At 62.4% G+C, this 21,188-nt stretch overlaps 2 protein-coding genes across 2 annotated transcripts; one reads left to right on the forward strand and one right to left on the reverse strand.

Annotated features, from left to right (window-relative positions):
* Positions 1–2,544: 2,544 nt before the first annotated feature.
* On the reverse strand, positions 2,545–11,216 carry GUCD1 (guanylyl cyclase domain containing 1). The gene is made up of 6 exons (XM_036422962.2): positions 10,968–11,216; positions 6,460–6,544; positions 5,762–5,927; positions 5,100–5,191; positions 4,237–4,478; positions 2,545–3,773 (listed from the first exon to the last, which is right to left on the reverse strand). The coding sequence occupies exons 1-6, from the start codon at positions 11,008–11,010 to the stop codon at positions 3,682–3,684; spliced, it is 720 nt and encodes a 239-aa protein (XP_036278855.1). The 5' UTR covers positions 11,011–11,216; the 3' UTR covers positions 2,545–3,681.
* Positions 11,217–11,938: 722 nt separating this feature from the next.
* On the forward strand, positions 11,939–18,362 carry SNRPD3 (small nuclear ribonucleoprotein D3 polypeptide). The gene is made up of 4 exons (XM_036422963.1): positions 11,939–12,100; positions 13,532–13,675; positions 16,929–17,121; positions 18,143–18,362. The coding sequence occupies exons 2-4, from the start codon at positions 13,550–13,552 to the stop codon at positions 18,202–18,204; spliced, it is 381 nt and encodes a 126-aa protein (XP_036278856.1). The 5' UTR covers positions 11,939–12,100; positions 13,532–13,549; the 3' UTR covers positions 18,205–18,362.
* Positions 18,363–21,188: the final 2,826 nt, after the last annotated feature.

Below are 21,188 nucleotides of genomic sequence, written 5' to 3' on the forward strand. Positions count from 1 at the left end.
CACCCCCACCCCTCGCTTCTACACCATCCGGGCTTCCGGCAGCTTCCCCAGGAGTCACCCCTCCCCTGACCAGCCCGGCCTGGGCCGGATCAGATCCGTTGGCCTCACTGCGTGGAATCGGTTTCGCGCACAGCGCTTCAGAGGGCGCAGCGAGCCCGCCCTGCGGTACCAGCCTCACCCCTACCCTCAGGGCGGCCAGGCAGGCCGGACCAATCCCATAACCCTCGTGAACATGAGCTGGCTTCTCCCGCAGGAAGTGTGTTCCGCTGTGCTCGGTCCACAGTGGGGGTGCCCAGGCCCAGCACAAGGACCCAGGTGGTAATGGGGGGGGGGGGTGCAGTCAGCAGCCTGGTCCCATTGGTCTCTGCAGAGAACAGGCTCTCTGGGCATCGGACAGAGCCTGCAGCCAGGCCATGGCAGCCACACTGGTTTCCGCCGCCCGAGGGCCCGAGAGGGGGGTCTTTCATCTGCTGGCCTGAGGTTTTCTAAACGGGCCCGCAACCCAAACAATGAGGCCACTGGCTGCAGCCCAAGGTCTGTGGAAACACCCGGGTTTCCCGGCGGGGCCTGGCCAGGGCTGCGAGGCTGCCCGTGAGCGCCACCTACTGACGGAGATTCACCCGGTGTCGGTTCTGGGCGGAGCTGCTGAGGTGAACAGCACCCATCCAGGGACCCATGGCTTCCGGTGTAGCTGGCCCACCGGTGAGTCAGGCCAGGTACTGGGGGGAGGGGGGGGAGCGGGAGAGGGGAGAGGGGGGCTGAGGTGTTGCCTGAGCCTGGCCAGCTGTTCTCCAATCTCCGAAGTACCATTTCCTTTATATATATAATTGATTTCAGAGAGCAGAGGGAGAGAAACATCAGTGATGCGAGTGTCATGGACCGGCTGCCTCCTGCACACCCCCCACTGGGGATCGAGTCCACAACCAGGGCCTGTGCCCTGACGGGGAATCTAACCGTGACCTCCGGTTCCTGGGTCGGCACGCCGGCCGGGCTCCGAGGTACCATTTTCCTCGCCCGACCCAGGCTCTCCGGTTAGGTGCGCAGCTGCAGAGCCCAGCCGTAAGCCTTTCCCCGGGGGCACAGCTGTGACCGTCAGGGAACAGGGCGTCCGGAGCTCCAGGGGCCCCTCGGTGCATCTGCTGCCCTTTGCCGGAGGCGCCGCTGGCTCGGGCAGCAGCACGGAGACGGCATGGCTTCACGGGCCACTGGATGGTGGGCCCCAAAGGGCAGAGTGGCCACAGCTTGCTGGGCAGCTCCCGGTGCCGCTGTGGCTGGGTCCTGCTCAGAGGGTGCCGGCCTGCGGGCGAGCCGATCTGAAAGGGCCAAGCAGGATGCCCAGGGAGGCCATGCAGCCTCTGCCCCCAGATCCCGGGAGGTGCCAGGCCTCCTCCTGCGGTGGCAGCGGCGGCGGAGGGAGGCAGAGGAGCAGATCCGTGGCTGCTGGGGAGACTGCACACTGGGGGTCTGTCCGTCCCGCTGCTGTGGGAGGGTGTGCACTGCTGTCAGCACGGGGGCGGAGGCTTCAGACTGGCCGAGGCCACATTACCTACGCAGTGCAAGCCTGGAACATCGCAGGGCGAAAGGGCACGTGCTAAACCCTAACCTCCCACCAGGGCAAACGCGAGGACACCCACGGGCCCTGGGAGCGTGTGCAGGCCCTCTGGCCCCTGGCGGGGAGGACAGCACCCCGTCTGTGACACGCTCAGTTGTAGACACAGTTCCCGGGCCCAGCGACACCGGATGGCAGGCCGGGGACCCGGGCTCCGTGACGCCCGGAGACAGAACCACCGAGGGGCCGGGGGCAGCCACGCTGCAGTGAGAAACGTTTATTGAGAATGGCTCGTTACAGACAAAATAGATTTGTGTACAAAATCTCCGCAATGCAAAAGGTCCCTTTGTCCCCCGTGGCTGGAGTGGACAGAGCCACCTGTCCCTGGCGCTGGGGCTGTGCTGGAGCCCAGCTGTGGACAGGGGGTCGGTCTGTAGGCGGACGGGCCTCGGCTTGGCCCATCTTCATGATTTCTCATCGCACAATGGCACATGGTTCGCATCCCTTCCTTCTCCCCGCACCTTCCCTGGGAAGACGGAGCCTCGGGGCAGCCGTCATCCACGCCCAGGGACCAAGCACCCTCTCATCGCCCACCAGCACTCCCTGCCTCCCCTCCCCCTCCCTCGGCCACCCTGAGAGCGGCACTGCCCGTTTCCCAGGATGCTCTGTCCTCGCCAGTTTCCCCACACCCTCCTGAGACGCCCACCCCACGCAGCACCCGCCGTGGCGTCCTGGGCATGGAGCCAGGCACCCTGGGGCCCGGCCACGAAGCACTAAGGCAACAAAGACCATCTGAAGACCACACTGCGGACCCCCAGGGCGGCACCCCCCTCCCGGCTGGTGCTGAGGAGCAAGCTGGTGAGTCTGCCAGCCCTAACGCAGGGCCAGGTGGGGAGGGGCAGCTGGCGGGTGGGGCAGATGCCGTCCTGGGCGGGGAGCAGCCTTGGGCACCGGGAGACAAAGACTCAGGGCTGTAGGGACCTCTGCCCCCTCGCCAGAGGCAGCCCCTCGGGATGGGTGTGCCCCAGCCTCTGTGGGCAGGATCCTCTTCCCTTATTTCTCAGGTGCAGACTGGGTTCAAACCCAGCTCACCGCAGTGTCCGGGCAAACGCTCCCAGACCAGGCGGGTTCTGCCTGCAGGCGAGGGGCCTGCACAGAGCGGGGTTCCTCTCGAGGGACGGAGCTGACCGGGCGTCTGCCCAGGGAGAGGTGTCCGTGTTCCTAGTACCTGCAGTCTCACGGTGAGCATCCCGAGGGGAGTCTCACCCCGGAAGTGAAAACGTAAATCTCAAAGACCCCGCCCCCTCCCCCAAAGAAAGGCCACAGTTCTGCCCGCGCCACCTGCGCCGTGTGACCTGGCGGGCACGCTTCTCTCCCAGGCAGGAGAGCCAGCTTTCTGTGCCAAAGGCCGTGGCGTGAACCAGAGCGGGGAGCCCAGCACCCAGCCTGCGAGACGTGGGGCTCCCCGTTCTCAGAGGACGGCCCGCTGTGGGGAGCAGGCCAGCGGCAGGAGCTGAGCACACTGCACTGTGGGCCCGCGAGCCAGGCCCGCCCTCCCACAGAGCTCGGCACCTGCAGGGCTGGGGCGCAGTCCTTTCTGCCCAAGGCCCAGCCTCCCAGGCGCCACCAGCCATGGGTCTGGGGCTCCACAGCCCCCCAGGGAGAAGGGCAGGGCAGCTGCCAGCTCCACACACACATGCTGTCCTGACAAGCGATCTCTCTCTCTCTCTCTCTCTCTCCCTCTCCCTCTCTCTCTCTCTCTCTCTCCCTCTCTCTCTCTCTCTCTCTCCCTCTCTCTCTCTCTCTCTCTCTCTCTCTCTCTCTCTCTCTCTCTCTCTCTCGGAGGCGGGCCCAGGCTGCTCGCCCGGCCCGGGTCGGCTTGCAGGCAGCAAGGACACCCTCGGAGCTGGGTGCCCTGGGCAGTCCAAGTCAGGCTGGGGTGCTGGGGGGCTCCGCTCAGCTCTGGGGGTGTCTCCAGCACCCAGCGGTGTGCGGGGTGAGTGGCACGATGGCACTCACCACTGATGCATGAGTCAGGTGATCAGGTGTGCTGTGACCTCCCAGAATCCCCTGGGGCTTTGTCACATGGGCTGCGGCCCCAGCGGCCGGGCCGGGAGGCCTCCTGGGTGGGGTCAGCTGTCCGCGTACACGAAGAGAATGTCCTCGTCAGTGCCGTAGCTGGTCCTGGCCTCCTCGAAGTTGCCGATGCTGGTGCTGCACATCCCTGCCGGGAGGAGGCGGGCGGTCAGCACCCGGGGAGCGGGGGGAGCTGCCGTGCCCCCCGCCCCGTCCCTCCTTGCACACAAGTCTCCCACCCAGAGGCCCCCCTTGCTGCTGTGGCCCAGGAGCTGCCCCTGCCCCCTGCCCAGGTCAGCAGATACGTGAGGCCCAGAGAGGGCAGCAACGGGCACGTCTGTGAGCCAGGGCGGCCCTTCCTGCCCGGCGCAGGGGGGAGCCGGGCGGGTGCTCAGAGGGGCTGGGCAGTGTGCGGACGTCCCCTCGGGGCTGGGGGCGGGGCTGGCGGCGTGGGAGGGAGACGGCCAGGCCTGCGGGGTGGCACAGAGGACAGGGCCCGGGAGGAGCGGGATGGGGAGAGGCGGGGAGGGAGGCCTGGCCCCCAGGTTGGACGGGAGGGAGGTGGGGGTCCAGGCGTGAGGGAGGGCCATGCACGCGGCGCCCGCACTCACGGTCGGCGTAGGCCGGGTTGTTGTAGAAGATGGAGCCGGTGGCCCGGCTGTAGCCGCGCAGCACGATGAAGTGGCCCTGGTAGCCGGGCGCGCGGCAGAAGCAGCGGTGGCCGCGGGGGGCGAAGCAGCAGTACTTGACGGGGCTGGAGCACAGCTCGCAGTGCAGCACCCCCGAGTTCACCAGCACGATGGCCACGTGGCCCTGCGCCAGGTGCGCCTGGATGTCCTGCACGCTCACCGTGCTGGCGGGCGGGGTCAGCGGTCACTCGGCGGGCACCGGGCCCCGCGTCACCCGGCCGGGGCAGGCTCCTCCCCCTCCCGGGCTGCCCGCTTTGTGACTGGGGCCCAGGTCAGTCCAAGGCCAAGGAGGGGCCGGCCCCATCGGGCCTTCACGGGGTGCGGTCAGGCCACCTCCCGTCCATAATGGGCACAGGAACGGGGAGGACGGGGAATGGGGAGAGCGGCCTGGGAGGGCCACTGGGACCTGAACCACAGGCCCGAGCTGAGCCTGCAGCAAGTGGGAATCGGCGCTCACATCTGGACGAGGGCCTCCCAGGGTCTGCCTAGCCCCTGCCCCGTACAGATGAGAAGGGGGGCCCGAGTAGGTCACAGAGACGTGGGGAGAGCTGGGAGCCAGGCCTCCCTCCTCGCTGGGCTGTGTCCCCCAGGCAAACAACCCCCCTCACTGCCATCCCCTTCTCATGTGGAAAGCACAAAGGCTCGGGGGATGTCAGTGGCCACAGCCACACGAGCAGGACACCCCTGTCTGCCTGACTCCCCACACCCTGGCCTTTCTCACCCCACCCCCAGGCCTCCCTTCCCCAGGCAAGTGTACGGTGACAGGTGCAGAGGCGCAGGCTCACCGTTTCTCCACCAGCACCTTGCAGGCCTGGGCCTGTGCGAACAGCTGGTTGACCCGCGTCTCCTCCGTGTCAAAGTGCTTCCTGTAGAAGGACTGCGGAGAGGGGCAGGCTGAGGGCAGAGGGCACTGGCGGGCAGCGGGCGGAGCGGCCCCGAGGGGGGTCAGCCAGCCCGGTGGGCACGGACAGGAGTCTGAGCCCCGCCCCGCTCTGCTCCGCCAGAGGCGGCCACGGGACACACTTGGCTTCACGGGGACTTAAGGGGCCAGAGCCCTTGGGGAGGGGGCAATTGTGCCTGTTCCTGGGCCCCTGGCTCCACCTCGCAGCCGTGGTGACCAAGCCAGACGCGGGAGCCGCTGCTGGCCCGGGAGGTCCCGGGAGAACAAGGTCGATGGCCTGGCCACCGGCAGCCGCGCACTTGCCAAAGCGGCCAGCGGCGGCGCTGCCTGCCAAGTCTCAGAGAATCACTGCCTGCCAAGCCTCATGCTCGCCCCACGCTGGGGATCCAGCGAGCTCACAACCCGGGCCTGTGCCCTGACCAGGAATCGAACCTCAGTGCTCAACCACTGGGCCAGGCAGGCAGGCTGCGCTGCTTTTAAAGCTTATTTACTGGTTTCCGAGAGGAGGGGGGCGGGAGGAGGTCAGCGGCGAGTCCCCGGGCTCACCTGGTTCCTGTAGCCCTTGTCCACGCCCAGCGTCTGCGTGCAGAAGCGGTGCCGCACGCCGAAGCGGCGCATCAGGTAGGCCAGGTCGATGGTCCAGATGCTGCGGGTCAGCCGCAGCTCCTGCAGGGCGCACTCGAACTCACTGTCGTCCAGCTGGCCCAGGTACCTGCGGGCGGACCGGCCGCTGAGGCTGGCTCGCCCCCCAGCCCAGAGGCTCCGTCCTGTGTCTCGAGGCCTCAAGTCCCGCCCCCACGGCCTGGCCACCGCCGGAAGCCGCCTGGACGCCGCTCCTGCTTCTCGCATGGCTGTGGGCTGTGCCTCTGGGCACGTCACGCTCTCTCTGACCTCACTAGCTCATCTCTGTGCTGAGGGGCGTGGGCCAGAGACTTCTTTTGTGGGACCCTCTCCTGCTGCCTGGACTCCCCGGATGGAGGAGGGGGGAGGGAGAGGCAGCGCAGGTGACGGCGAGGGTCCCGCCAGGCTCCGATGGCCCGTCCCAGGAAGGTCACACAGGCTCCCAGGAGCGGGGGGCTGGGAAGGGGGAGGCCCTGGGCCCCGAGGACTCCCCCCGCCACCCCGCGCCCCAGGCATTCCGAGAGGAGCCCTGGAGGCCGGGCCCACCCTCGGTTGCTTTTATAGATGGCACTGAGCCTCCCGCAGGCCCCAACCACCGAGGGCCAGGCGGACCCGCCACTCACCGCAGCACCATCCTGGAGCAGGCCAGGCCGCAGTCCCAGTGGTAGAGCTGCTGGATGATGGGCACGGGCAGCTGCACAAAGTCCCCTGCGTGGAGGCACGGGCGGTCACAGATCCGGGCGCGGCGCCGCCACTGCCGCCCGGGAGCCACGGCCATCGGCTCCTGCCCGTGTCCCTCGGAGCGACTCAGGGGCCTGCTGCAGCCTTCCTGCCTCCCGGCCCTCTCTCCTTACCGCAGAGCGTCTCCCCAGAACAAACCTGTCCCGGCAGGTCAGCCCTACACATCCCCCGGGCGGTGCTTCCCACCTCGCTCAGGACAGGGCCTCCTGTGCTGCCCCAGAGCCGCTCCTCCTCCCCCGTCCCCCATGTCCTCCCGGCCTCCCAGCAGCCCCTCCCCGGCCAGCGAGCCTGTGCCCAGGCCTCTGCACACCTCCCAGGCCTGGCCTCCAGGTGACTGAGCCATCTCCTACCTTTGCTGCCTTTTTTGTTTTGTTTTGTTTTTGTTTTTGTTAATCCTCACCTGAGGTTACATTTGTTTTTCATTTGAGAGAGAGAGAGAAAAAACATGGATCGGTTGCCTCCTGTACGTGGTATGTGCCCTGACCGGGAATCGAACCCGCAACCTGTTGGTGTATGGGACGAAGCTCCATTGAGCCACCCGGCCAGGGCTGTGTCACTTCTTCACGACATGACCTGTCTGCCTGCCCACCCCCGCAACGTGCACTCACAGCCCCACCGGCCCCCCGGGCCCTCTTTTCGGGGAGCTCCGAAAAGCCAGCCACAGGGCCAGCACACGGAAGACGCTTAGACACACTGGCGTCCACGGAGGTTTCAAAGCCCGCAGGGCCACCACGGGGTGAAGACAGCGGTCGAGAGAAGGGATGTCTGTCACGTGGAGTGTGTGCCTGGGGTGTCCCTCCGGGGGCCCGGGCAGGGCAGAGGCGGGCAGGAGGGGTGAAGGGGCCCCAGCGTGGCCACCGGCTGGCGGAGGGCTGAGCACTGCCTTCCTCTGGCTGGATGGAGTCCGTCCGGCAACGCCAAAGTGGGGACTTTGGTCTGATTCAGTCCTTCCGTCAACGAGCACTTCCCAGTGCCAACATGTCAAACTCGCGGCCCGCCTGCCTCGTTTATTGGCCCGTGGCAGCCTTTGAGTTTGACATGCTTGGCCCGGTGCGTGCCCGGCATGTTTACTGGAGATGTTGCAGTGGCAGGTGCCTGTCCCGGCGGCAGCAACACCAGCAAGCCCCAGGGAAGAGGCGGCGAGAGAATGGAGAGTCAAGAAGCACAAGGCAGTCCTGGCCGGCGGCTCAGTGGTCAGAGCGTCGGCTTGCAGACCGAAGGGTCCCGGGTTTGATTCCAGGTCAAGGGCACTTTACCTCAGCCCCAGAAGGGGTGCGTGTGGGAGGCAACCAAATCGACGTTTCTCTTTCTCTTCCCCTCTACCCTCCGCCCCCTTCTCTTCCCTTCCACTCTGTCTAGAAGGCAATGGAAAACATATCCTTGGGTGAGATTTTAAAAAAAGCAGAAGTACAAGTCGGAGAGGGGACAGCACGTGCGGAGGCCCTGGGGGGCGGGGGCGAGCTGGCGCCGGCCTCCGGAGCGCCCCCTGCTGGGTGCCATGATCCGGACAAAGTTCACAGTCTAAAGAACCAGGTGCCTCCCTCCGCAGCCGGCGCCAGGGCTGCTGACTCACGGCACCTGCTCAGCAGACACCAGCCCGCACCCTCCTCACCTCGGCGGCTCTGGGTCTCTCTTGAACACAAAACCAGCAGCTGCCGCGCCCCCGGAGCCTGGCTCCCATACGGGCACCCCCCAGGAGGGCCCCTCGTGAGCCCTGGAGCCCGTCCTGCCTTCTGCCCTGCCGGCCCCTTGCCTGGAGGGGTCCTCCCAGCACAGATACCATCACGGCTGGGCCTTCCCGGAGCCAGGGCGGGCCGCGCCCTCCTTTATCTGCGCGCCCACCAGGCCCCAGCTCACCCCGTCTGTGCCTGGGGGGGCCTGGCAGGCGCCTGCCTGTGCCCGGGCTGCTGTGCATTCCCAGGAGGCAGGGGCCGTGGCTGCCCCGTCTGGTCTCCCTCCCTCCGCCTCCTCTCCCAGGGCGGGCAGCAGGGAAGGCAGCGTGGCACAGCCGATGCAGGCCCCCTGACCCTCCGGGTGGCACGGGCCATCAGAGGCGCCAGCGTGCCAAGTGCTGAGCGCTCGGGGCAAGAATGTGCGGGAGGCCCCGCAGGTGCTGCCTGAGCCCGGCCCTCCGCACGGCGGGACGGGCCCTGATGCACCGGCCCCGGCAGGCCGTGCCTTCCCCCCTTACCAGAGCCCCACCAGCCTCACCGTGGCCCTCTCCCTTCACTCACCCCGTTCCCGTTCCCCTGGAAACCCATCCGGCTTCACTCTGCCCGGGGCCTTTGCACATGCAGCTCTGTCTGTCCTGAACTCTCTTTCCCTTGCTGTCCTTCCGGTCAGTCTCCTCCTGAGACTGGGGGAGGGGCCCCCCTTCACAGCACTCCGCAAAAAGTAACCAAACGACGACGACGACAACAATAAAATTACTCTGTCTCCACTAGACCCTCAGCTTCCTGAGGGCAGAGGATTTGCTAATCTCCTTCACCCGTTATTCCCGGTGCCTGGGGTCTGATGCTTAGTGACTCAGTAAACATCTGTTTATTGGCCTCGGAAGATCTCGCCTACCATTGTGTGCTAGGCTCTAGGGACACTATAGTGACTAAGAGTCCGAGGATTCATATCCTATATAATAAAAGGCTAACATGCTAATTGTCCCTCCCTCGACTGGGAGTCCAACTGGGAGTTCAACCAGGGACAGGGCTGGCTGGTCAAACCGGGAGACCCCTCCCCTCGACTGGTCCCGCCCCTGGTCTCCCCTCACTCCCCCTCCCAGCTGGCCCCACCCCTGAAATTCGTGAACCGAGCCTCTAGTTCTAAAATAATTCCCTGCGGGGCTGCGTGGAGGGGGCTCTGTGCTGGGTGTTGTCCCCTCGGGGTGGCCTGAACCCCTCCCTGTGACCTCAAACTCCCACGCTGTTCACTTCCCAGACTCTGCTCTGGTACATCCCTCAGTCTGGAGTGCTGTCTCCCATCTCCAAATGTCCAAGAGCTCCGGGCCTTTTCCTCCCTGAGCCCTCAGTGTGGAGTATCTGAGGTGCATCCCCACCGGACGGACGGACAGTATCTCACCCGCAGGCAGACACAGAGGCATGTACCCCCTCCTAGCCCTCAGCCCGGAGCAGGCACCCAGACACGCTTGGTGAGCGCAAGGTGTTTTCCCCAAAGGCCTTACCCCTGGAGACGCCCCGAGCCTACCTGCCACTGCAATGCCCACTGCCCCCCGCCCAGGCTTCCAGACTGCAGCGCTGGGCATGGCTCCCTCCTTGCTCGGTGCGCTGGGCGCTGGCACCGACTGGCGGGGCCGCCTTTGGTTGGGCGAGGAGTCTGTCCGTGCTCAGGACAGCTGCTCTGGCCTCTGCTGTCCCTTCTCTTCTTGCCCTGGTCTTTGGGGCCCCCTGACCCCGAGGCCCCCACATGGCCGGTCCCAGTCTTGGCAGCGGCAGGTCCGCCCCCAGGGACCCAGAGAGGCTCCTGTGGGGGGTGATAAGAGCAGGGGAGACCTTCCGAGCCCACAGCGCGGCCAGCTGTCCCACCAGAGCTGGGCCGGCTCCCTCCAGCCGCTGTCCCCAGGCAGGAGAGCAGCTCCCTGGCCCTGACACTGAGCGAGGCCTCGGCCAGCTCCTCTGTGAAAGTGAAAACAAGGTACCTGCGTCCAGGTGGCTGCGCGGATTAACTGCGAAGATTAAGGAGGCACTGAATGCATAATACACAACACGGCACAGCGCCTGCCCAGGGACGCTCCCCCTGAAGGTGAGCCAGAGGAGCAGGATGCAAATCCCAGGACAGCATCAGCTCCGACCCCATGCTGACCCCACGCGTGGGGGGGCACCGAGGTCCCCGTGCCCTTGACCTTCCCACGAGCTGGCCCCTCACTTCAGGCTTCTGAACCGGCCCTGAGCAGGTCGCTCCTTCTCCCCTTCGCTCCTTGGAGAGGCACCCGAGAACCGGGGTGCAGAGAGTCCGCCCCCCGAGGCCCCCAGGCCTCCCTGGGGCAGAAGGAAGCCCAGGGTGCAGAGCTGAGGCCGCGGGAGGGCCTGCCTGGCTCCTCGCTCTCAGCAGCACCGGGTGCTCCTAGGCCTCGGGCTCAGGACCTCCCAAGGCGGCTCCAGCAGGACTTTGCGCTTTGAGGGGAGGGGTTCCCCCTGCCTCACAACCCGGGGGGAACCCTCCCGCCAGGACCGCCATCAGAGCTGCGAGGACCAGGAATGCCCCCGTGACCGCGGCTGGCGGAGGGGGCCGAGCAGCCTGCACGCCTGGCCGGGTTTGCTCCGAGCTCCACCGCTCCCCGGGAGGCGACGGGCGGCCCAAGGTCAGACCCTGCCCCGCGCTCGGACGGGGCTCCCCGCGTTCCCCAGGGGGTGAGGCCGGGCCCTCGAGAGGCACTAACCGGGCTCCAGCGACGGCCCCGCCGCCTCCGCCTCCGTTCTCATGACCCGGGCGGCGCGGGGCGCCCATGGCCCCAGCCTGGCGCCGGCTGCAGCTTCGGCTTCGGCTGCGGCGGGAGCGGGAGCGGGAGCGGGGCCGGTGTGTGTCGGGTTCCTCCGTCGCCGCCGCCGCCGCCGCCGCCGCCAACGCGGAGGGGAGAAGGGGAGGTGGCGGCTGCACCGCCCCCGGGCCCGCCTCTGCCCCTTCCAGGCCTCGGACCCGGGGACTCCGCCCCTCCGCTACGCCCCGCCTCTCCCCTGGGCCCCCCTTTCCCTGCTCCGGACTCCCATTGCTAGAGGCGCCCGCCTCCAGGGCGAAGCCCGCCCCGACCATTCGCAGCTTCGGCTTCTGCTGACCCCACCCCTTCCCCATCCTCCCGCCGACGCGCGGGCCCTTCTCCGCGCCGTTCACCGGAAGTCCCGCCCCTTTCGAAGCCCCGCCCGGAAGCCCGCCCCTGTCGTGAGTCCCACCCCGAAGTCCTGGCGCTCAGCGCGCATTGGATCGCAGCTAGGTCCTACCCCAATCGGCGCCGGGCTCCAGGAGAGTGAACCCTATTTCAAGACCCTTCAAGGACGACTCCCCTCCCTCTTTATTCCGGCTTCCCTGTCAGTACGGCGAAATACCTCTTCTCGCTCCGGGCGCCCCAAAGATTGACTTGGGAGGGGGGGAAATCCTAGCCTTCCATTTAACCCCACGCCGCCCGGATCCGAGGGCCCAGGCCCCAGGTCCCTGCCTCCAGCGCAGCCCGCCCCTTAGTGCGGGGTGCTTGGGAACGCGATCCTCCGTCCCCTGGCCGGCCTGAGGGTCGACATTTCCTGCGGCACCGGAGCCCACCCCCAGCCCCCCGCCGTCATCAGCTCTCTGTTCCGGGACCGGAACGATCGTGCCAGAGCCCACGTTCCCCAGCCGGCGGGGTGAGGAGGGCGCGCCGGCGCGCGCCACTAGGAAACGGAAGGGGACGGGCTCAGCGCGGCGTTTGGGGAGCGCGCGGCATTCTGGGAGCGCGGGACCGCCATTCGCTCGCCTCACGCTTTCGCAGTCTCCTGAGTCTCCGCCGCCGCCGCCGCACCGGGAGGGGAGAGGAGGCCGGAGCCGGTGAGGAGAGGCCAGGGGCAGGCGGGAGGAGAAGGAGGCCCCGCCGTAGGGCGCTGCGGGGCTCGGGGAGGAGGAGGGCGGGAAGTCGGGCCGCCCGAGCATCAGCGTCGCCTCCCGAGCGCCTGCAGGGGCGTCCATGTAGCGCACGCCCTTCGCTTTCTCTGTGTCCCCGGTGGTCTTCCAAGTGTGCAGGCCGGAGTCTGGAAGCCATTTCCGGCCGATGGCTTCGACCCCCAGCATTTCCAGCGCCCGCGCTCCGGGGCCTCCATCCCCCTTCGGGCCCTGGTGCCCTCGGGCCTTCCCCGCGGACACATACGTTTGATCGCGTCTCTCCTGACCCGTTTCCCTTTTGCAATAGCTGTTGCCTTTTTGTTGGCTTCTTTCTTTTTCCTTCCTTCCTTCCTTCCTTCCTTCCTTCCTTCCTTCCTTCCTTCCTTCCTTCCTTCCTTCCGCGCTTCCAGGTAAAATTCCTAATGTCTTTCCCAACAGCACGGGCCCCTGGATGAGTTCCCGCCCTCCGCCGTTACTCATTTCGGGGATAAAAAATCCGCCGCTTGTCCCTTTCTCATTAGCCGTCAGGCGCTTGCCCTGTGATTATGTCCTTTCCCCCCAAGATGAGCGTTTCCTGCTTATGGCACATGGTTAAGTTGGTGTGCACGGCTGTTTGCTTTTCAGCCTGGATGGTGCAGGGGGGGAGGGCGGGGTCAGAAGGCATTGGAGGGTTTGAACTCAGTGCACAGCCTCTTCTAGACATGCCTGCAACATGAGTTTTTATCTGCAGTGGTCACCACTGCACATACACACTGAGTGGCCAGATTATGATGATCTCTGAACGCATAATAATCGGGCCACTCGGTGTATTTGTATCTCAAGTGGGTGCCAAAGGTGTTCTAGACTTTTGCTGGCGATCAGCCACCTATTTGCCCTGAGCTTTCTGTCAGCCAGTGCAAAGGGGAAAACTGATCAGGTGCACGATTTATAGTATCTTTGATATCAAATAAACGAGGTGCTCAAGAGAAGTACACCGAGTGGCCAGATTATGATACGTTCAGAGATCATAATCTGGCCACTCAGTCCCATATAGCCCCAGGTGGCTGTTGAGCCCTTGAAATGTGCCTCGTGTGAGTGAGGGACTGAGTTTTATCCCTCCTTTCATTCTCATTAAGTTTGATTTAAATAGCCGCATGTCGACAGCGGCGGCTGTATTGGCAGCTCGGGCCTATGTCACGGGTTCCATGTCACGGGTTCCCTTCCGAAAGAGTGTTTGTTACCCACAACTGTGGGCGGAGAATCCGTTGGAAGGTACATGCGTTGCACCCCCCTCGTCCCCGATACACGCAGGAGGTAGAGGGTAGCCGGGAGGGAGATGGGGTGTCGGGCGCTGCCTCCTCAGCCTCTGAACGCTGAGCCGCCCCGTCTGTCTCGCCGTAGAGCTCGCTTCCTGCCAAAATGTCTATCGGCGTGCCCATCAAAGTCCTGCACGAAGCCGAGGGCCACATCGTGACGTGCGAGACCAACACGGGCGAGGTGTACCGCGGGAAGCTCATCGAGGCCGAGGACAACATGAACTGCCAGGTACCCCGTGCCCTCCCCGCTGGCGGGCACCCGTGCCCCTGGCGGGGAAGACAGACGGGCGGTGGGGGGAGGCCTTCTCCACGCTGTTCCATGAACAGTGATCTGCTGAGTGCCTGCTGTGTGCCAGGGGCTGTGTTGCAGGTTCACGGGGCGGGCAGGGATCAGCCCATGGGATTCTGGGAGAGTTAACTTTACCCTTTGGTTCCTTGTTTCCAACCATTTCCTCCCGTGGTCCGGGACCCGCCTGAGAGAAGTGGCACCCTCCCTCTCGTCGGAGCCCCCGGGTTGGGCACTCTCCGTTTGCCTCCGCAGGTTTGCGTAGTGCTCTGCAGTTAACAGAACCTCGAGTCACATTCTGTGTTCATTTGCCGTCTTTCTGGGGTGTGAGTCTCATTGGTTAGGGCAGCCACCTTTGTCGTCCCTCAGTAGGGAGAGGACGAGTGGAGGGCTCCCCTGTGACTCACCTGCAGGTAACAAGCAGCTTCCTGGTGGGGGCCCTTCCCTGGCACCGTTTTGCTTTTGCTAACATCACGTGGGTTAAGAGCTTGTACTTAGTAAACAGAATTTGGTTTGAATCCTAGGTGACCTTAGGCTAAGGTGACCAGACGTCTCGCTTTTAGTGGGGCAGTCCCGATTTCTAACAAGTTGTCCCGTGGAGTTTTAAAAATGCAGATTTTTTGAAAGATTAATACCAAAAGCGGGACATCTGGTCACCTTACCTTAGGCATGTTAGTCACCTCAGTTTCTCCATCTTTAAAATGGGGGGGGGGGTGTTATTTTTGGTCCTCTGCGATACAGACGCCAAGACTGAAGAGTCTAGCCCGCCAGTGTGGCTCAGTGGTCAAGTGTAGACCTAGGAGGTCACGGTTCAATTGCCAGTCAGGACACACGCCCGGGTTTCGGGCTTGATTCCCAGTAAGGGGCTGCAGGAGGCAGCCAATCGATTCTCACCATTGATGTTTTTATCCCTCACCCTCCCTTCCTCTCTGTAACCAATAAATACATTTAAAAAGAAAAAACACTGAGGAGTCCGGCGTGGGGCAGAAATGGCCTGGTGGCCTGGCCTGGTCCCTCGCTGGCGCCAGGCATTGGCTGGCAGCCGGGGAGAGTGGCCTCTCTGGACCCGGAGGTGGTCAGCTCCCTGTGTTCCTTACAAACCTGTTCCTTGGAAGGGAGATCTCAGCAGAGTACTCGCCAGGCCGCCACGGGGGTTCATCCCCACCCAGGCTGTCCTGAAGGTCAGATGAGTTGTGTGTGTTTGTAGCGGTTAGCTCAGCACCTTGCACATTATAAATGTAATATATGGTGACGGTCAATGTTTCCCAGGTGAGGAAACTCAAGGTCAGTGAGATACCCAAGGTCATACTGTGAGTCAGGTGTCTTCTATATATATTTTACTTCTATTTTATTTTTATTTCTTATTGATTTCAGAGAGGGAGAGAGACATCCATGATGAGAGAGAATCATCGATCGGCTGCCTCCTGCACGCCCCACACGGGATCAAGCCTGCACCCTGGGCCTGTGCTCTGACCTGGAAAATCAGACCGTGAATTCTGGGTCACAGGTCGACTCTCAGCCACTGAGCTGCAGCAGCTGGTCAGATCAGGGATCTTAACCGTTTGTTGCTTCCCAGGGTCGTTGACATCATCTTCCAGGAGGTTGACCCGCTTAGAAAGCCGTGGAGGCGGGTGTGTGGGCTCTTGGTAGGTCCTGGGGACTCGGCCTTCTCTGCCTTGGTGAGGTACCACCAGCTTAGATCCAGTCCTCTGGTAACTAATGATAAAACAGAACCGTTCTAACAACATATTGTAACAAGCGTTCTATGAATGGCTTTGAGGCCGTGATTACTGGTTACTGAACGCCATGACAGTTGGTCTGATAAGCAGTGGCTGCTGAGGGCCTGGCAGCTGAGCAGTGTGTGGTGTGAATTGGATGAACAAAGGGTGGGACAGCAGAGGGCATGAGGTGTCACTGTGCTCAGAAGGGCGCGGTTTAAAGCTCAGGAGTCGCTTATTTCCCAAGTTTCCCTGTAGTTGTTGGGGCCATGGGAGCCGTGGGGACCGCTGTGCGAGATCCGCCCTCCAAACCGCCGCTCCCCGGAGCCGGCCGCCGTGCAGCTGTGTCTCGTTGTGGTTGTTGGGAAAGTTGAGCAAGCTGGGTGTTCCTGCCACTTCCATCAAACCGAGCTCCCGGAGTCACTGCTTCGTGTTAGCCTGGGAATGTGGCTCCGGCTTGTTAACGAGCAGTGAGGGTGGGGCAGTGCCCGCGGCTCGGCACGGCCGGGCATTCCCGCTGGCTCCCTGGAGCGTGAGGGCAAGAGCGGCTCTTCTGGGTTCTAATAGGACTCAGATGTGCTGGGCCCTCCCGCTCGGCCAGAACACGGACTGTGTGAGAACTCCTTTACGTCTTTTTGTCTTACACAACAGCCTCTGTCAGGGACCTGCAAAACGGGTTGGGGAGGTTGTGACAAGAGGAATGAGATGCACCAGTTTATGCTGAAGGACCACTGACTTCACAGCCTAGCCCCCAAAGTAGACTTTCTCCCCTTTAATGTCAACAGCTTCCCCCAAATAGACACTCTAGCTGTCATTTCCTGAGGCTCTGTCATGTGCCCGGCAATAGGAAAACATTTAGACATAACGGTCCTAGGAAGTATGTGGGGTCTGATGTCAGAGTGGATTGTCAGGGGCCTGGTTCACACCCCAGCAGGCCACACGGGGGCAGTGTGGGCTCAGGCAGGGGACTAGAGAAGCTCTGCCTCTGCTGGCTGTGCCACCGCCTCTAGGGATGGTGGCGGGACAGATCGTACAGGGTGTGCGACCTCCTGGGACGTGGGCAGGTGTTCAGCGGCCGTCGGCTTTGTTATGGGGTATTTTCCCTCGCTTTGTAGGTGAGGGAACTGAGGCCCCGGGTGCCAGGAGACTTAGCCAGGGTTACCTCCCTGACAAGTGGGGGCTGGGCTCTGTCTTCGGCGGAGTCACAGGAGGGGCTGGTTCTGTGAACCTTGGCCAGGTCCGTGTTCTCAGGTGTCTAACTAACCTCCTCTGTGGCCCCAGAGGTGAGGGTGTTCTCCAAGGCAGGCACAGACGGCAAGCACTTAAACCTGGGACTTTGCTAAGGAGCTGGGGCGTTGGGCCTGGGGCCCTGAGGGTGTAACAGGGACAGTGGTTGCACCCTGGAAACTGTTCGGACTCAGATGAGTGCGATGGCCCGGCTGTCGTCTGCCTGGCTGAGCGCCGTGGTTCTCTTGCAGATGTCCAACATCACCGTCACGTACAGGGACGGCCGCGTGGCCCAGCTGGAGCAGGTGTACATCCGGGGGAGCAAGATCCGCTTTCTGATCCTGCCTGACATGCTGAAGAACGCGCCCATGCTGAAGAGCATGAAAAACAAAAACCAAGGCTCGGGCGCCGGCCGGGGCAAGGCTGCTATCCTCAAGGCCCAAGGTAGGTGCTCCCCACATCAGCCATCTCCACACCCACCGCTGCCCTTTTACCAGAACTTTGGGGCCCACCTGTGAGGGGTGAGGGCCCTGACACCTTATCCTTGTCACTGTGGCTGCGCCATCTCCAGCAGAAGGCGGGGCCGGTGGCGCTGAGCAGGGGCGTTTGGCAGTGAGCTCCCGGGCCGCCTGCGCCTTTCCCCGGCCCTTGCCTGGTGCTGTGAGCATGTGCTGGTTCCCAGGTGGCGCCCCTCCCCCTGCAGGGCAGCTTCAGCCCTGTAAGCGGGGAGGGTGCGGCTCCGGTCAGCAGCCGTCAGAGCGTGCTCCGTCCCTGGGAGCCTGGTCCCTTAGACCAGTGTTTCCCAACCTTCTCTCACGATGAGAATCACCTGGTGGAGTTGTTAAAACACAGATTCCTGAATCCCAACTAAGAAGTGCTAAACTAGAATTTTTGGGAACATATAGGTAAAATTGTATACTTAACTAGTGCTCTAAGACAGATTTTATATACAGAGCACTAAGTTAGGTATGCAATTTTACCTATATGTTCTCAAAAATTCTAGTTTAGCACTTCTTAGTTGGGATTCAGGAATCTGTGTTTTAACAACTCCACCAGGTGATTCTCATCGTGAGAGAAGGTTGGGAAACACTGCCCTAGACCAGTCACAGAACCACGTCTCCTGCCCTTTGTGTGGCTTTGTTTTCTGTGCCGCTGTCGTAAGACACCTCACACACGCAGGACCGCGCAAGGATGATAACCCCTCACCAGATTTAACAGACGTTAACGTGTAACCGTCTTTCTTCCCGAGTGTCAGTGTGAATTCAGGGCACCTGTCCTGTCTCATCACCGCGCTGGGCCGGCCCTGGGGGTTCACCTGGTGTGGCTCTCAGGCTCCTCCCCCAGCAGCCCCTGCCCGCGGCAGCCGCGCGGCAGCCCCCCGTAGGGAGCGCGCTGGCTGCAGGCGGGTCTGGTGTGCGCGCTCGCTGACCGTGCTGACCGGACTATCCTCTCTCCCCCCTCCTAGTGGCCGCGAGAGGAAGAGGACGCGGAATGGGGCGCGGGAACATCTTCCAGAAGCGAAGATAAAGCTCTCTGCGGCTCAGAACTTTGCCCTTGCTCTTCTCGGTCATCTGGTTCGGTGGAGTGTGTGCTGTGTATGGTCCTAGCTGTTCTTTTGACATCTTCCTTTTTAGATCAGGAGAAATGTTCAACTAAATAAATGTGGCTGTTTTCCTTTTTGTGAAGGTACGGGCTCTGTGTGCATTTTGGAGTTGGCTGTGCTGTGTGCTCTGGCAGCAGGTTGGGCTGTGACACCCTCGGAGTCCTCCTGGGCCCGGGCCAGCACTTTGAAGCCCTCAGTTCTCGATAAGCGTTCAGAGTGCTGCTCCCGGCCAGCTGGCGGCTAAGCCCTCGCACACGCACAGACCGTCTCACTTTATCTCAGACACAGGCGCTGCGCGGGGCTGTGTTCGGGCCACCTTTACGGAAACGTCATTGGTTCAGCTTGAAAAGCGCCGCCTGCGTGGTCCTGTCCTTGACACGGTCCAGTGCTCTGACCTCTGAGCCTGGAGACCCTGGTGGCCTCGCACTTGGCGAAAGCAGTCTCATGTTCAAAGGCAATCCAAACAACTGTAGTGACCACATCTGTGGCTCCCAGCCTGGCTTTGTAACCAGGTTTGTGGGGACAGCTTAGGCGTTTATCAGAGCTTCTGCGCGTTGATTGGCACAACCACAGCGTTCGGTGTTGCAAAGGTAGAGAGGGGAGGGGAGGCAAAGCACAACACTGACAAAGATCCGGAACCCGGGGCGCGTCGGCAGACGTCGGGTTCTGAAAGGTTCGGGAAAGGGTGAGCAGCAGGAAAGCTGCTGGGAAGAGGACAGTCCAGCACATCTGTGCAGCTGGCAGCAGAGGCGCTTTCTCATCAGCTCTGTCTCATCGTCAGGATGCTGCCAGGAGGCAACAGCCCGTTTATTGTTCCTGTAATGGAAACCCCGAAGGAACACCCTGGCCGCAGCTCAGCTGGTGGAGCAGCGGCCGCTGCCAACGGGTGGTCCGAAAGGTTGGTGACCGCCGGGTTAGAGTGTGGTCTTGATACATCCAGGGGGAGTTCGATCCGTGGTCGGGGCACGCAAGAATCAACCAGTACCCTGGGCGTGTAGCTTGTTTGGTGGAGCATCCTGTACACCAAAAGGTTGCCAGTTCCATCTCGGCACCAGGTCCCATCCCCATGGGGGGCCGTGCAGGAGGCAGCTGACCAATGTTGCACTCTCACATCACTTTCTCCCTTTCTTTCTCAAAACTAGGGGGGGAACCACCAAGAATCAACCAGTAAATGTGTGAACCAACAAATCAGGTTTTCTCAATAAGTTAAAAAAGGCCACCACCCCTTAGGGAGCCAGCATGGGTGGGTCGGTCAGGTGCCACAGGCACATGGAGGAAGGCTTCAGGCCCCTGGACAGCCGCTGCGCCTGCTGGCTCCAGGGGCCATCGCAGATTAACGCTCCCCAGGTGGAGTTTGTTTTAGATTTGACCACGAATTAGTGTATTGTTTCTGGCCAGAAAAACTTGTTCCTTGAGTTTCCTGCAGGGTCAATGAGTTCTGCCCCCAGCCCCCACGTCAGCCGCTTGGCTCCTGTGCTGGTCGCCTTGACCTGCAGACGGGTTTATGGGGTTTATGGCTCCTGGAGCCAGGATGATGAGTGTGGCGGGTGGGAGCGTCAGCTGAGCATCCTGTTAGAAATGACGATTCCCCCGGGGACAGAAGCATGAACAGACTGCAACCTCTCAGGGAAGGCAGGGGAGGGGGCAGGGAGAGATCAGCCAATGAAACTTGTCTGCATGTATGCAGCTGCCTGGGGGGTGGAGGGGCTATGTAATACTTTCAACAAAGATTTTCACAATAGTGATTTCAAAAATGAAAAAGTCCCAAGGCCCCACCCCTAGAAATGGTGGTTAGGGGGGCTCAGGAGTCTGCATTCTAAGCACCACCCCGCCACCAGCTGGGTGGTTCCAACCCCAGGCCCTGGGCTTAAGTGTGTGTGTGTGAGTGTGTATGTGTGGTCCCTGCGTACATTAAACTTGACTGAGAACAGTACCCGTTACCCTCGGCAGGGAGGTGCTTCCAGAATCTGAAAAGCTGCTTCGGACACGGTTCAGCCTGGGAGCTTGCAGGAATGCCAGCCGCCCCGGTCTACCCAGCGAGACTTAGCCATCACCCTGCCTGGTTCCGGAAAAGGGAAGGGGGTTCTCACGGTTTTGCTTCTAATGAGCTGTTCCCAGTAAAAAGTGTGGAATTGGTTAGCCCGGCTGGCATGGCTCTGGCTGAGTGTCGACCTGTGAACCAGAAGGTCCCGGCTTAACTCCTGGTCAGGGCCCATGCCCAGGTTGCAGGTTTGATCCCCGATGGAGTGTGTAAAGGAGGCAAACAATGGGTGTTTCTCCCTTCCTCTCTAAAATCAATAAAAACTCGTCCTCAGGTGAGGATTTAAAAAAGGGTGCTGTGAAGGAGGGTCTGAAAGGACATTTCAAAGGTATATTAACCTGGGGGCACAGAAAATGGGCGGGGCTGAAGGCAAAAGCCTTTTACTAAAGTTACAGTCCCAGCTGGCTTGGCTCAGTGTATATAGAGCATCAGCCTGCCCACTGAAAGGTCCCAGGTTCGAATCCAGTCAAAGGCACAAGGGTTTCCGGCTGGGTCCCAGTGCCGGAGGCGTACAGGAGGCAGCCGATCCAAGGTGCTCTCTCATCATTGATGTTTCTTCCTCTATCAAATCGATAAGAATATATATTTTTTAAATCGTGTGGGGAAGTTACAGCACTGGAGTGTGGCTGCCCATCCTGACCGACTCAGGAACGTTCGATCAGGTCACCTTCTTAGAGGCCCTCCCCAAGGAACTCTCTCTTCACAGAAACCAGCCACGCCTGGGAGCCAGCCACGGAGGGTGAGAGCCAGCCATGCCGGGCAGCAAGCAGAGCTGGGAAAGGTCCCCCTTCCCAGACAGACAGGCTGTGGGCAGACTGCTCTTTCCGTCCCCCCGGGACCCTGTGTTAACGAGCAGGGGGAGGCCGC

This window comes from Pipistrellus kuhlii, unplaced genomic scaffold, assembly GCF_014108245.1.
Source record: "Pipistrellus kuhlii isolate mPipKuh1 unplaced genomic scaffold, mPipKuh1.p scaffold_m20_p_74, whole genome shotgun sequence".
NCBI lineage: Eukaryota > Metazoa > Chordata > Mammalia > Chiroptera > Vespertilionidae > Pipistrellus > Pipistrellus kuhlii.

Coding starts and splice junctions, on each gene's coding strand:
- GUCD1 (XM_036422962.2), bottom strand. CDS start 11,010: ATGAGAACGGAGGCGGAGGCGGCGGGGCCGTCGCTGGAGCCCG. Junction 5,928..6,459: donor TGCTCCAGGATGGTGCTGCG/GTGAGTGGCGGG, acceptor GTCCGCCCGCAG/GTACCTGGGCCAGCTGGACG. Junction 3,774..4,236: donor CAACCCGGCCTACGCCGACC/GTGAGTGCGGGC, acceptor TCCTCCCGGCAG/GGATGTGCAGCACCAGCATC.
- SNRPD3 (XM_036422963.1), top strand. CDS start 13,550: ATGTCTATCGGCGTGCCCATCAAAGTCCTGCACGAAGCCGAGGGCCAC. Junction 13,676..16,928: donor AGGACAACATGAACTGCCAG/GTACCCCGTGCC, acceptor GTTCTCTTGCAG/ATGTCCAACATCACCGTCAC. Junction 17,122..18,142: donor TGCTATCCTCAAGGCCCAAG/GTAGGTGCTCCC, acceptor CCCCCCTCCTAG/TGGCCGCGAGAGGAAGAGGA.